The following is a 15,654-nucleotide window of genomic DNA, read 5'->3' as shown; positions in this document are numbered from 1 at the left end:
GCCATTATCTCCTTGCTTGGCACTCAGCATCAAGGGTTGGAATTGGGGGTTAAATCACCAAAAATGATTACCTGGCGTGGCCACCGCTGCTGCCCACTGCTCCCCTCACCTCCCAGGGGGTGTTCAAGGGTGATGGGTCAAATGCAGAGAATAATTTCGCCACACCTAGTGTGTGTGTGACAATCATTGCTACTTTAACTTTAACTTGTTCATTCCCATAGAAAGTTTCCAACTTTGAATATTCCCGGAATTTTGCAACCCTAGTACCGTATTTTTCGGAGTATAAGTCGCTCCGGAGTATAAGTGGCACCGGCCGAAAATGCATAATAAAGAAGGAAAAAAAAACATATATAAGTCGCATTTTTTGGGGAAATGTATTTGATAAAAGCTAACAGCAAGAATAGACATTTGAAAGGCAATTTAAAATAAATAAAGAATAGTGAACAACAGGCTGAATAAGTGTACTAGAGATGCGCGGTTTGCGGACACAACCGCGGAGTCCGCGGATTATCCGCGGTTCGGGTGGTTGAAATAAAAAAAAAATAGATTTTATCCGCGGGTCGGGTCGGGCGGTTGAAATAAAAAAAAATTAGATTTTAAATAGATTCAGGCGGGTGGCAGTTAAACCAATTCGGAAATATATATATACATAGTAGAGATGCGTGGATAGGCAATTATTTCATCCGCAACCGCATCAGAAAGTCGTCAACCATCCGCCATCCACCCGATGTAACATTTGATCAGAACCGCACCCGCCCGCACCCGCCCGCTGTTATATATCTAATATAGACGATGCAAGGCATTAGTGAGCTTATAAAGCTTTTGCCTGTTAAAGAAAGGAGACTGATCCAATGCAGCACAGACATTCGCGTGCCACGCTGTCACGACCCAGACGCACACCAGTGCGCAATCATATGGGAGCCGCGCTGAGCGCACCTCCAAGCACGTCTCGCTGCCGGTGACGGCCGTCTATATCAACCAGGGTGAGCCCCACCCCTTTCGTGAGCGCACTGCGCGCGGAGTGACCCCTGTTACGCGCCCCCGGCAACAGGGGTGGCGGGCAGGTAAGCTGCGCGGGCGGAGCGCGCGGAGTGACCCCTGTTACGAGCCCCCGGCCACGGGGGTGGCGGGCAGGTAAGCTGCTTACCTGCTGCGCGTGACGCCGGCCGCGGCGAAGGCGGACGAGGCGGGGTGTCGGTGCGGTGGGCGCGGTGGTGACCCTGGACGTGCGTCGGGCCCTTCTCGCGGATCACCTCAGCTACGGCTCCCGGTGGGGCCCTCTCGGGGGGAGGGGCCTCGGTCCCGGACCCCGGCGAGGCGTCGGGGGCCTTCTCCGCTCCGTAAAAGTGTCCATCTCTTCTTTTTTTTTCTTCTGTTGTGGCATATGCAGCAGGTGCCTGCTCGTTTTTCGTATGTGGGTAACAACATTTAACTATGTATATATATTTCCGAATTGGTTTAACTGCCACCCGCCTGAATCTATTTAAAATCTAATTTTTTTTATTTCAACCGCCCAACCCGACCTGACCCGACCCGCGAATAAAATCTAATTTTTTTAAATTTCACCCGCCCGATCCGCGGATAATCCGCGGACTCCGCGGTTGTGCCCGCAAACCGCGCATCTCTAATACGTAGTTAAATGTTGTTACCCACATACGAAAAAACGAGCAGGCACCTGCAGCATATGCCACAACAGAAGAAGAAAAAAAAAAGAGATGGACACTATTACGGAGCGGAGAAGGGACGCATCGCCGGGGTCCGGGACCGAGGCCCCTTCCCCCGAGAGGGCCCCACCGGGAGCCGTAGCTGAGGCGATCCGCGAGAAGGGCCCGACGCACGTCCAGGGTCACCACCGCGCCCACCGCACCGACACCCCGCCTCGTCCGCCTTCGCCGCGGCCGGCGTCACGCGCAGCAGGTAAGCAGCTTACCTGCCCACCACCCACGTGGCCGGGGGCTCGTAACAGGGGTCACTCCGCGCGCTCCGCCCGCGCAGCTTACCTGCGCTCATCAGACCCCAGAAAAGGTGTTGGTTGATATAGACAGCAGGACGGTGGCCATGGAAGTCGGAACCCGCTAAGGAGTGTGTAACAACTCACCTGCCGAATCAACTAGCCCTGAAAATGGATGGCGCTGGAGCGTCGGGCCCATACCCGGCCGTCGCCGGCAGCGAGAGCCACGAGGGCTAGGCCGCAACGAGTAGGATGGCTCCACCCGGGCTCGCGCCCGAGGCTTCAGCGCGCACCGCGGGTGCGAGGGACATCGGACCTCCATGCGCTTGTAGGTGCGCTCAGCGCGGCTCCCAGATGATTGCGCACTGGTGTGCGTCTGGGTCGTGACAGCGTGGCACGCGAATGTCTGTGCTGCATTGGATCAGTCTCCTTTCTTTAACAGGCAAAAGCTTTATAACCTCACTAATGCCTTGCATCGTCTATATTAGATATATAACAACGGGCGGGTGCGGTGTTGATTAAATGTTAATTCGGGTGGATGCGGATGGTTGACGACTTTTATGATGCGGTTGCGGATGAAATAATTGCCTATCCGCGCATCTCTAAAGTGTACATTATATGAGGCATAAATAAGCAACTGGTATGTTAACGTAACATATTATGGTAAGAGTCATTCAAATAACTATAACATATAGAAAATGCTATACGTTTACCAAACAATCTGTCACTCCTAATCGCTAAATCCCATGAAATCTTATACGTCTAGTCTCTCTAGTGAATGAGATCAATAATATTATTTGATATTTTACGCTAATGTGTTAATCATTTCACACATAAGTCGCTCCTGAGTATAAGTCGGCCAAACTATGAAAAAAACTGCGACTTATAGTCCGAAAAATACAGTATGCAATAGTGATTTTTTTGTTGATTTGTGCAGATGTGTGTTTCTAAAGGTGCTTCTTCCTAGATTGTCTTTAGGTACGAGGGCGGCAACGCTGGCGGAGGACACGTTGCACTGGACGACGTGTCTTTCTCCGAGGAGTGTGCGTTTGACCCTGCCAACGGCCGATTACCTGACACGTCACCCACTTCAGCCCCGACAACATCTACATCCCCCTCACCAACCAACCCATGCCAGGTGCTTTGTTTATGTCTACACTGCTAAAACTGAAATCTAAGTAAGATGAAATATGTCAAATAAGGGTGATATTTGCTTATTTTCTGTCTGATAAGATCATTCTTCTCACTAAGCAGATTTTATGTTAGAGTGTTTTACTTGTTTTAAGTGTTTTGCTCCTAAATGATCTCAGTAAGATATTACAGCTTGTTGCTGAGATTTGATGACCTATATTGAGTAAAACATGCTTGCCAACCCTCCCGGATTTTCCGGGAGACTCCCGAAATTCAGCGCCTCTCCCGAAAACCTCCCGGGACAAATTTTCTCCCGAAGATTTCCCGAAATTCAGGCGGAACTGGAGGCCACGCCCCCTCCAGCTCCATGCGGACCTGAGTCCGCTTTCCCACGATATAAACAGAGTGCCTGCCCAATCACATTATAAGTATAGAATGATGGAGGGCGAGTTCTTGGTTTCTTATGTGGGTTTATTGTTAGGCAGTTTCATTAACGTCCTCCCAGCGCGGCAACAACACACAACAACAGCAGTCATGTTTTTGTCTACCAGAGGTGTGGACTCGAGTCACATGACTTGGACTCGAGTCAGACTCGAGTCATGAATTTGATGACTTTAGACTCGACTTGACAAAATGTAAAAAGACTTGCAACTCGACTTAGACTTTAACATCAATGACTTGTGACTTCACTTGGACTTGAGCCTTTTGAATTGACATGACTTGACATGACTTGCTACTTTCCCCAAAACTCAAAGATGAAAAAGTTATTTGGGAGCGCTCCGTATTTTTCATTGTGTACTTGTCTATCAGCGTTGCGTGTGTCAGCTGGTGTGGTCTCAGTACAACAGCCAATCAAATTAGATCTACTTTGTTTTCATCACACAGCATTCATCCAATCAAATTGCAGGACAACCAAGGAAGAAGACATGTCCAAACCACACGCCAGTGAACAAAAAATGATACCTAAAATAATTTCGTTTGGGTATAAAAATTACGAGGTGGTCAACACAAAACGGTTTGCAGTATGCAACACATGCGGTTCGAAAATTACTGATGGAGAGGCAACAACTTCCAACTTCGTCCGGCATTTGAAGTTGCACAAAGAACGGTAAGTTTTGAATGTAAGATAACGTTTATTGGCTAAGTAACGTGACTTTTATTTGCTGTGTAGTTAAATCAGTGAGGCTGTAAACTCACTGCTAACGTTATAACGTTATTGCAAACACGGGAATCTGTTGCAGTTCACTACCTTATTCATACTTTTTGTTCAGTGATTTTTTTCAAGCAGGGTTACGTTAGTCAATATATCACACGTAACGTTAGACGGCGGTCAGCAGCACCGCGTATTTTAGCCACCTAAAAAAAGACAAAAATAGTCAAATAAAGGTCAGTTAAAATGTATACTATATTATAAATATGTGTACCGTTTTAGCTAGCTTTCTGACATACTGTTGGTTGTTTACCTCAGTGGTCCCCAACCACCGGGCCGCAGCCCGGTACTGGTCCGTGGATCGATTGGTATCGGGCCGCACAAGAAATAATTTTTTTTTTTTCTTTCTTTTTTTAATTAAATCAACATAAAAAACACAAGATACACTTACAAGTAGTGCACCAACCCAAAACAACTCTCTCCCCCCTTTTGTTCTGGGCATTGAACATGAAGACTCTTCCTTCACTGTTCCGAGTGGCCATGAGAGTCTTGGCAGTGCCTGCCTCCAGTGCTCCAGTGGAGCGAGTTTTCAGCCATGGTGGCATCATACTACGCCCCCATCGTGCACAAATGACTGACAGACTCTTGGCTAATTTGGTCTTTTGCAAATGCAATGCAGCATAGGGCCCTGACATATAAAAAGTACAACTTTTTTGTTATGTTCACGTATATGTCATGTTTTTTCAATGTTAACACTTTTGTACAAATAAGTACATTTGCACTTTATTTTTCAATGTGTTTGTTCTGTAAAGGAATGAGTTAATGTTTAAAATGACTGGTTAATAGTGCTATTATAAAGTGCAATGTCAGCACAATTTTCTTTCCTGCAATTTAAAATGCACTTGTTTTAATAAATAAATACAGCGTTTGAAAAGCATACACAATCTGTGTTAATATATTAGTCTGTGGTTAAAAGGACTTGAAAGGACTCGAAACTCAAAATGCAGGACTTAGGACTTGACTTGAGACTTTCCAGTCTTGACTTTGGACTTGACTCGGGGCTTGCCTGTCTTGACTCGGGACTTGACTCGGACTTGAGGGCAAAGACTTGAGACTTACTTGTGACTTGCAAAACAATGACTTGGTCCCACCTCTGTTGTCTACCGTAAAGCAGTTCGTCTGCCGTAAACAGCAATGTTGTGACACTCTTAAACAGGACAATACTGCCATCTATAACATCAATAACATATACGGCTTTTAGAGAGTGCAGTGCACAACTGCGCACACAACAAGGAGACGAAGCAGAAGAACGAGGAAGATACAGCCATGGCGACGCAGACGACGAGTAAGATGAAGAAATATGCTTTGTTGCACCTTTCCTGCCTGAGTCCGGCGATTAGTTGCAAATCTTGCTTTATTGATTGCTTGCACACAGCCAATCCAACACAAAACAAACTAGTCCCGCCCGCACTCACGCTACCGCTCCCTCTCTTCTCTCGCCCACACACTCACTGACGTCACTCACCTCACATGCTCACCTATTAAAGGGCCACACACACACACATACGCTACTCTCATAACAGCTTGTAAGTTCCAAGCCGCAGCTGCGATTGGACCTGGATAGCCTCCGGGAAGAAGTAGTGGACTACCAAGTATTTGGCACTGAAGATCTTCCTCAGGAAGCAAAGATTGACCGGTTTTGGGCCATGCTAGGGAGAGATGGAAGATTCCAGACTCTAATGCATTTGATGAAAGCACTTTTGTGCGTGCCACACAGCAATGCATCATCAGAGAGGGTGTTCAGCATGGTTCGAAAAATAGTGACAGAGAATAGAACAAGGATGGACAATTCAACCCTTAACTCAACAATGAGTAGATGAGTGTTATGTGTGTGTGTATATGTGTAAATAAATGGACACTGAAATTCAAGTATTTCTTTTATTTATATATACATATAAATATAATAAAATATATATATATATATATACATATATATATATATATATGAAATACTTGACTTGGTGAATTCTAGCTGTAAATATACTCCTCCCCTCTTAACCACGCCCCCGCCCCGACCATATCCCCCCGACCACGCCCACCCCACCCCCTTCCCCCCACCTCCCGAAATCGGAGGTCTCAAGGTTGGCAAGTATGGAGTAAAACATGCTTGAAACTAGAATATCAAGTGTTGCAAAGCTGTGTCATCAACACTCACAAGTATAAAACTACTTTTTTAAAGTAATCATTTCTTACTTCAAGCATGAAATAAAAAATCATGATTCTGACACAATTGTGTCTCATAATTAAAACAGATGACAGCCAAATGGACTTTGCTGTTTTATTTTCAATGAAACAATAGAAAATAGGTACTCATATAGTAGTACAGTTGGCACAGTACAGTAAACTGACAGTTAATATTTAAACATTTGACATTTCAAACAATTTTGAACAGAAATAGTTCATGCACATTCAGATAAATTCCTCAAAATTACAATTAAAACAATTTTGGCCGGGGGCCGGGCTGTATGTATGCGCTAGAGATGCGCGGTTTGCGGACACAACCGCGGAGTCCGCGGATAATCCGCGGGTCGGGCGGGTGACATGACGAAAAAAATAGATTTTAAATAGATCGGGCGGGTGGCGGTTGAACCAATTCGGAAATATATATACATAGTTAAATGTTGTTACCCACATACGAAAAACGAGCAGCACTCTTTGAAACAGGCAATTATTCATCAGGCACTGCACCACAACACAACACAACAGAAAAAAGAAAAAAAAAAGATGGCAACTAAAAAAGGGAATACTAAAGACCAGGGGAAAAGGACCAGCTATTTGCCTTGGCCAATAAGTTGCAGGTAATTTATTATTATTATTTATTTAATTTATTTTTGTTTAAATAGGGATGACATACATATGTTATTGTATAATTTAAGTTTGTGCGCGTGATTGACAGCCTAAGGCTTATGAGGCACATTTTTTATTTATTTTTTTATTTCAACTTAAAAACGTATGAGCCTATGCCTACAACATAGGCTATGTGTTTATCTTTATTTTCCTGCCTGTCGTTGACAATGGAGATTGTCTGATATTTTGTCATGGCTGCAGATCAATCAATAAAGGTTCATCTTTGTCGCAAAATTGTTCACTGTTTCACTGTGCACCCCGCCCTCGTCCCTATTTGAGCATTATAACGTTAACAAGTTCATATTCATTGAAATAAATTCAGAACATTTTTTTTACCTAACGAAAATATAGGCCTAGTCTTTCTAAAACATTTTTTTAACTTCTTAAAAGCCTCGTTCTGCTTGCTGCAACTGCGCACACAAAGTGTGAGGAACGCACTCCTGATCTGAGGGCATTGGCAACAATAGTCAACACTTTCTTAATGGAAATGACAATTATACTATAATAATGATAAATAATATTATCATGCATTAATATTTCTTAGCCACTAATGCGTGGCGAAGATATATTAATGCGTGGCACGCATTGAATGTCTCTGCTCCATTGGATCAGTCTCCTTTCTTTAACAGGCAAAAGCTTTCTAACCTCACTAATGCCTTGCATCATCTATATTAGCATACTTGCCAACCCTCCTGAATTTTAAAATCCTCCAGACTAGATATAAATTGTATTATTATGTTTATCTTACCTAAAAATAAATATATTTATTAATTAAAAAAACAAAAAAACAACTAAATAACTAAATACATTTGTACTATATTTTGCTAAAAACATCAACATTTTTTTTTCTTTTTTTTTTCTGACTCCTTATTACATCCAGCCATAGAATTATACCGGTACATTAAAATAAACATATTTGAAATAATACATTTTAAATTATCATAATAATTCATTTAAAATGACCATATTTAATTATTAAAATAATTGCTTGTTTATCAACAACTTTAGCATTTTATTCATTACATTTTTAAGCTCTCAGAAGCCAAGTTATGTTATATTCATGTTATATTTATGCAAGTTTGAAGTATCAATTATCTAAACACAGTTTTGTTTGCATATTTTTAGGATGTAGATATATATATATATATGTATATATATATATATATATATATATATATATATATATATATATATATATATATATATATATATATATATATGTATATATATATATGAAATACTTGACTTGGTGAATTCTAGCTGTCAATATACTCCTCCCCTTTTAACCACACCCCCAACCACGCCCCGCCCCACCCCCACCTCCCGAAATCGGAGGTCTCAAGGTTGGCAACTATGATATTAGATATATAACAACGGGCGTGTGGCGGGTGGCGGGCGGGTGTGGATTTGATAAAATGTTAGTTCGGGTGGATGGCGGGTGGATGACGACTTTTGTGATGCGGTTGCGGATGAAATAATTGCCTATCCGCGCATCTCTAATATGCGCACTAATTGACTGAAAGAGCACGCACTTGGCGCGATGATGTCATGTTATCCATGGAAAAATGCATTTTTAGACAATATGATTTGCCTGAGCGGCTAGGAGACCCCGAGAGTAACAAGCGCTTGCCTTGTTGCCTTTCCATTAAGAACAATAAATGAGTTTTTAGTATAAGTTTGCTGGTTTCAAGAAATGTAATGCCGAGCGCATATCATTATGTCAAGATAATGGCACTAGCATTTACTTCATTTAAGAATATTTTTCAACATATTGAGCAAAAAGGTCTCTTTTTTTTCTACCAAGAAAAGTGCACTTGTTATTAGTTAGAATATACTTATTTTAAGGTATTTTTGGGTTCATTGAGGTTAGCTAATTTTACTTGTTTTGGAAAGTCTTGATAAGCCAAATTTGCTTGTTCTATTGGCAGATAATTTTGCTTAGTTCAAATAAAATACCCCTCATTTTTGTATTTTTTTTTTCTTGTTTTTGAACACTGACGTTTTGCAAACTTGTCTGCAAACTAAGTGTACAAATGTGTTTATTTTCGTGTCTGTGTCACAGGAAGATGAATTTTTCTGTTGGCGCTCGTCTGGCCAAATATGCATCGCTGCAACTTTAAAGTGCAATTACCTTCCGGACTGTTCCCAAGGGGAGGACGAGGATGGCTGCGGTGAGCTGCATGTTGCCTTCTCTCTCGCTTTTGTTGTTTCTTTTTATTCATGGTTATACATTTTTTACCAATTCCAAATAAGTCTCAGAGGTCTCACAATAGAGTTGCTAAATTTTTGGACCGTTTAAAAGACCTTTTGTCTTTCTCTTGTGTGTGCCGAGCTTTATCCATTCATCCATCCAACCATCCATTTTCTACCGCTTGTCCCTTTCGGGGTCGCGGGGGGGTGCTGGAGCCTATCTCACCTGCATTCGGGCGGTACGAAGGTCCTGAGTTCAATCCCGGGCTCGGGATTGTCAGGTTCAAACACTGATGACATTTATTAAACAGACAAGAAGCAAGGAATCATGCAGAGACAGAGTTCAATTTGGGTCAATGAGGAGAGACATTTTGGGGCTGCACACTCAGTTACAATCTCCCACCACGCTCTAAGGTACAGTCCCACATGCTCCTCTATTTATTTGGGAGGTCCCTGGTTACATCACTGAGGCTTTTTCTGAAGGAAAGGGGGGTAACTTCAGCAGCCCCAGTTGGACACAATACATGATTATTCAGAAATGCAAATGTGCTGACGCTCGTAATATCGCCCTGTCTCTGCTTTGTCTGCGTCACGGTACTCGATGTTCTGGACACAAACACTGATAAGAGACGACTGCAATCTTGGATTGCAGGTTGTCCCTTTACACAGATAGAAAAGTACAACTTCAGCACAATTGATAATAACTATAGCAACGGCCTTTAAGCATAAGAGTTGTGTGATAACTTACACATAATTATTCTAACAGGGATCTTTCTGTGTGGAGTTTGCATGTTCTCCCCGTGACTGAGTGGGTTCCCTCCGGGTAGTCCGGCTTCCTCCCACCTCCAAAGACATGCACCTGGGGATAGGTTGATTGGCAACACTAGCGTGGGAATGTTGACTTGTCCAGGGTGTACCCCCGCCTACCGCTTTAATACTGCACTAATAAGCTGTGTTTGTCCACACTTGTGTGCGTGTCTAAGAAGCACTATTGTATACTTTATCCACTTTTTCACATTTACATGGTAAATGTAAACTGGTAATAAACGTCATATACCACGTACAAACCCCGTTTCCATATGAGTTGGGAAATTGTGTTAGATGTAACTATAAACGGAATACAATGATTTGCAAATCATTTTCAACCCATATTCAGTTGAATATGCTACAAAGACAACATATTTGATGTTCAAACTCATAAACATTTTTTTGTTTGCAAATAATCATTAACTTTAGAATTTGATACCAGCAACACGTGACAAAGAAGTTGGGAAAGGTGGCAATAAATACTGAAAAAGTTGAGGAATGCGCATCAAACACTTATTTGGAACATCCCACAGGTGAGCAGGCTAATTGGGAACAGGTGGGTGCCATGATTGGGTATAAAAACAGCTTCCCAAAAAATGCTCAGTCTTTCACAAGAAAGGATGGGGCGAGGTACACCCCTTTGTCCACAACTGCGTGAGCAAATAGTCAAACAGTTTAAGAACAACGTTTCTCAAAGTGCAATTGCAAGAAATTTCGGGATTTCAACATCTACGGTCCATAATATCATCAAAAGGTTCAGAGAATCTGGAGAAATCACTCCACGTAAGCGGCATGGCCGGAAACCAACATTGAATGACCGTGACCTTCCATCCCTCAGACGGCACTGTATCAAAAACCGACATCAATCTCTAAAGGATATCACCACATGGGCTCAGGAACACTTCAGAAAACCACTGTCACTAAATACAGTTGGCCGCTACATCTGTAAGTGCAAGTGAAAGCTCTACTATGCAAAGCGAAAGCCATTTATCAACAACACCCAGAAACGCCACCAGCTTTTCTTGGTCCGAAATCATTTAAGATGGACTCATGCAAAGTGGAAAAGTGTTCTGTGGTCTGACGAGTCCACATTTCAAATTGTTTTTGGAAATATTCGACATTGTGTCATCCAAAAGGAGAAGCGAACCATGCAGACTGTTATCGACGCAAAGTTCAAAAGGCAGCATGTGTGATGGTATGGGGGTGCATTAGTGCCCAAGACATGGGTAACTTACACATCTGTGAAGGCACCATTAATGCTGAAAGGTACATACAGGTTTTGGAACAACATATGCTGCCATCTAAGCGCCGTCTTTTTCATGGACGCCCCTGCTTATTTCAGCAAGACAATGCCAAGCCACATTCAGCACGTGTTACAACAGCCTGGCTTTGTAAAAAAAGAATGCGGGTACTTTCCTGGCCCGCCTGCAGTCCAGACCTGTCTCCCACCGAAAATGTGTGGCTTATTATGAAGCGTAAAATACGACAGCGGAGACCCCCGGACTGTTGAACGACTGAAGCTCTACATTAAACAAGAATGGGAAAGAATTCCACTTTCAAAGCTTCAACAATTAGTTTCCTCAGTTCCCAATCGTTTATTGAGTGTTGTTAAAAGAAAAGGTGATGTAACACAGTGGTGAACATGCCCTTTCCCAACTACTTTGGCACGTGTTGCAGCCATGAAATCCTAAGTTAATTATTATTTGCAAAAAAAAAATAAAGTTTATGAGTTTGAACATCAAATATGTTGTCTTTGTAGTGCATTCAATTGAATATGGGTTCAAAATGATTTGCAAATCATTGTATTTCGTTTATATTTACATCTAACACAATTTCCCAACTCATATGGAAACGGGGTTTGTACCACCACCATGCTTGCATGGTGTTCCTGGGATTAAAGGCCTCACCTTTTCTCCTCCAAACATATTGCTGGGTATTGTGGCCAAACAGCTCAATTTTTGTTTCATCTGACATCACATGGACAAAGATAAGACCTTCTGGAGGAAAGTTCTGTGGTTTTAACATCATGTTAGGTTAGTTGAGGATCAAGATGATTACATTTCAGTTTCTACGTATGCAGCTGACTGGCAGATAGTTGGCAGAGCTCCAGAATACATTGTAAGATGTGTAGCGAAACCTTTTTTCTCCCATAAAGCAGTGGGCATTAGAGATGCGCGGTTTGCGGACACAACCGCGGAGTCCGCGGATTATCCGCGGGTCGGGCGGTTGAAATAAAAAAAAATTAGATTTTATCCGCGGGTCGGGTCGGGCGGTTGAAATAAAAAAAAATTAGATTTTAAATAGATTCAGGCGGGTGGCAGTTAAACCAATTGGGAAATATATATACATAGTTAAATGTTGTTACCCACATACGAAAAACGAGCAGGCACCTGCAGCATATGCCACAACAGAAGAAAAAAAAAAAAGAGATGGACACTTTTACGGAGCGGAGAAGGGACGCCTCGCCGGGGTCCGGGACCGAGGCCCCTTCCCCCGAGAGGGCCCCACCGGGAGCCGTAGCTGAGGCGATCCGCGAGAAGGGCCCGACGCACGTCCAGGGTCACCACCGCGCCCACCGCACCGACACTCCGCCTCGTCCGCCTTCGCCCCGGCCGGCGTCACGCGCAGCAGGTAAGCAGCTTACCTGCCCGCCACCCCCGTGGCCGGGGGCTCGTAACAGGGGTCACTCCGCGCGCTCCGCCCGCGCAGCTTACCTGCCCGCCACCCCCGTTGCCGGGGGCGCGTAACAGGGGTCACTCCGCGTGCAGTGCGCTCACGAAAGGGGTGGGGCTCACCCTGGTGAGCCGAGTGGGCCACTTTTGGTAAGCAGAACTGGCGCTGCGGGATGAACCGAACGCCGGGTTAAGGCGCCCGATGCCGACGCTCATCAGACCCCAGAAAAGGTGTTGGTTGATATAGACAGCAGGACGGTGGCCATGGAAGTCGGAACCCGCTAAGGAGTGTGTAACAACCCACCTGCCGAATCAACTAGCCCTGAAAATGGATGGCGCTGGAGCGTCGGGCCCATACCCGGCCGTCGCCGGCAGCGAGAGCCGCGAGGGCTAGGCCACGACGAGTAGGATGGCCGCCGCGGTGCGCGCTGAAGCCTCGGGCGCGAGCCCGGGTGGAGCCGCCGCGGGTGCGAGGGACATCGCACCTCCACGCGCTTGGAGGTGCGCTCAGCGCGGCTCCCAGATGATTGCGCACTGGTGTGCGTCTGGGCCGTGACAGCGTGGCACGCATTGAATGTCTCTGCTACATTGGTTCAGTCTCCTTTCTTTAACAGGCAAAAGCTTTATAACCTCACTAATGCCTTGCATCGTCTATATTAGATATATAACAACGGGCGGGTGCGGGCGGATGCGGTTTTGATTAAATGTTAGTTTGGGTGGATGCGGATGGTTGACGACTTTTGTGATGCGGATGCGGATGAAATAATTGCCTATCCGCGCATCTCTAGTGGGCATATACTGTATAGTCTAGTACAGACCTGGGCAAATGAAGGCCCGGGGGCCACATGCGGCCCGTTAAGTTTTTCAATCTGGCCCGCCGGACATTCCCCAAAATTTTTTTTAGATTTTAAGATAGAAAGTGTAGCTGCCATTATGATGTGCAGTGATGTTTTCAAATGACCATAAGTCTTGAACTATACAACGTATTTCAATGGTTGGAATCTGTACCTTTTGCATGATATTTTAGTGACTAGATGCCAATATTATTTTGATACTTTTCGGTACTTTTCGCTACTTTTCTAAATAAAGGGGACTGGAAAAAATTGCATTATTGTCTTTATTTTAACCAAAAATCTTAAGGTGTGAAGGACCGGTACCGAATATAATTCAGTAGTATCGCGGTACTATACTAATACCCATATACCGTACAACCCTACTAGTTACTATGGTAATCCAAGTCACAGCAGGTCAGACGAGGCACCAAGCAGTGTGGGTGGGGAGCGTTTCCACAGAGTGTTTCCAGAGCCTGAAATGTGGGTGTCAGGGACAGACGGGGAAGGAGATTTTTACAAGAAAGTTCTAAAGCTTAGTGATATATCACATATATCAGATTGTAGATGTTTTTTTGTTTTTTTTACCCTTCGCATTCATATTTCACTGTGTTTGTTGCATTTTTGTTGCATTTGGCTTGATTGTAAAATATGGTGTGACGTTCATATGTTGTCAATATTCAGTGTTTTATCGTTCATAGAAACTTTTAAAATTGTATTCCGTTTCGTCTGTCATAACATTTTTAGCATTCAATCAGACTTTATTGTGAGGTTTTATGTTAGTTTTCCTAAAAATGGATATACCGGCCACCAGACAAATGTTTTTCTCTAAATTTGGCCCCGAGTCAAAATAATTGCCCAGGCCTGGTCTAGTATCATGTCCATGAAAACCCAGAAACTTTAAAGGGGAACATTATCACCAGACCTATGCCATCCATCCATCCATCCATCTTCTTCCGCTTATCCGAGGTCGGGTCGCGGGGGCAGCAGCCTAAGCAGGGAAGCCCAGACTTCCCTCTCCCCAGCCACTTCGTCCAGCTCCTCCCGGGGGATCCCGAGGCGTTCCCAGGCCAGCCGGGAGACATAGTCTTCCCAACGTGTCCTGGGTCTTCCTCGTGGCCTCCTACCGGTCGGACATGCCCTAAACACCTCCTTAGGGAGGCGCTCGGGTGGCATCCTGACCAGATGCCCGAACCACCTCATCTGGCTCCTCTCGATGTGGAGGAGCAGCGGCTTTACTTTGAGCTCCCCCCGAATGGCAGAGCTTCTCACCCTATCTCTAAGGGAGAGCCCCGCCACCCGGCGGAGGAAACTCATTTCGGCCGCTTGTACCCGTGATCTTGTCCTTTCGGTCATAACCCAAAGCTCATGACCATAGGTGAGGATGGGAACGTAGATCGACCGGTAAATTGAGAGCTTTGCCTTCCGGCTCAGCTCCTTCTTCACCACAACGGATCGATACAGCGTCCGCATTACTGAAGACGCCGCACCGATCCGCCTGTTGATCTCACGATCCACTCTTCCCTCACTCGTGAACAAGACTCCGAGGTACTTGAACTCCTCCACTTGGGGCAAGATCTCCTCCCCAACCCGGAGATGGCACTCCACCCTTTTCCGGGCGACCAGACCTATGTAAGCGTCAATATATACCTTGATGTTGCAGAAAAAAGACCATATATTTTTTTAACCGATTTCCGAACTCTAAATGGGTGAATTTTGGCGAATTAAACGCCTTTCTATTATTCGCTCTCGGAGCGATGACGTCACAACGTGGCGTCACATCGGGAAGCAATTCGCCATTTTCTCAAACACCGAGTCAAATCGGCTCTGTTATTTTCCGTTTTTTCGACTGTTTTCCGTACCTTGGAGACATCATGCCTCGTCGGTGTGTTGTCGGAGGGTGTAACAACACGAACAGGGACAGATTCAAGTTGCACCAGTGGCCCAAAGATGCCAAAGTGGCAAGAAATTGGACGTTTGTTCCGCACACTTTACCGACGAAAGCTATGCTACGAC

General features: G+C 44.5%; 1 protein-coding gene across 1 annotated transcript in view; it reads left to right on the top strand.

Annotated features, from left to right (window-relative positions):
• The window catches only part of LOC133618955 (MAM and LDL-receptor class A domain-containing protein 1), a 174,288-nt gene that overhangs the window by 116,742 nt on the left and 41,892 nt on the right, over window positions 1-15,654 (top strand). Inside the window, exons 31-32 of the mRNA XM_061979815.2 lie at window positions 2,919-3,089; window positions 9,202-9,310. Coding sequence (XP_061835799.2) covers window positions 2,919-3,089; window positions 9,202-9,310 — 280 coding nt within the window. The remainder of the gene's footprint in view (window positions 1-2,918; window positions 3,090-9,201; window positions 9,311-15,654) is intronic.

This window comes from Nerophis lumbriciformis, linkage group LG19, assembly GCF_033978685.3.
Source record: "Nerophis lumbriciformis linkage group LG19, RoL_Nlum_v2.1, whole genome shotgun sequence".
Classification (NCBI taxonomy): domain Eukaryota; kingdom Metazoa; phylum Chordata; class Actinopteri; order Syngnathiformes; family Syngnathidae; genus Nerophis; species Nerophis lumbriciformis.
This window is presented reverse-complemented; position numbering and strand designations above follow the sequence as displayed.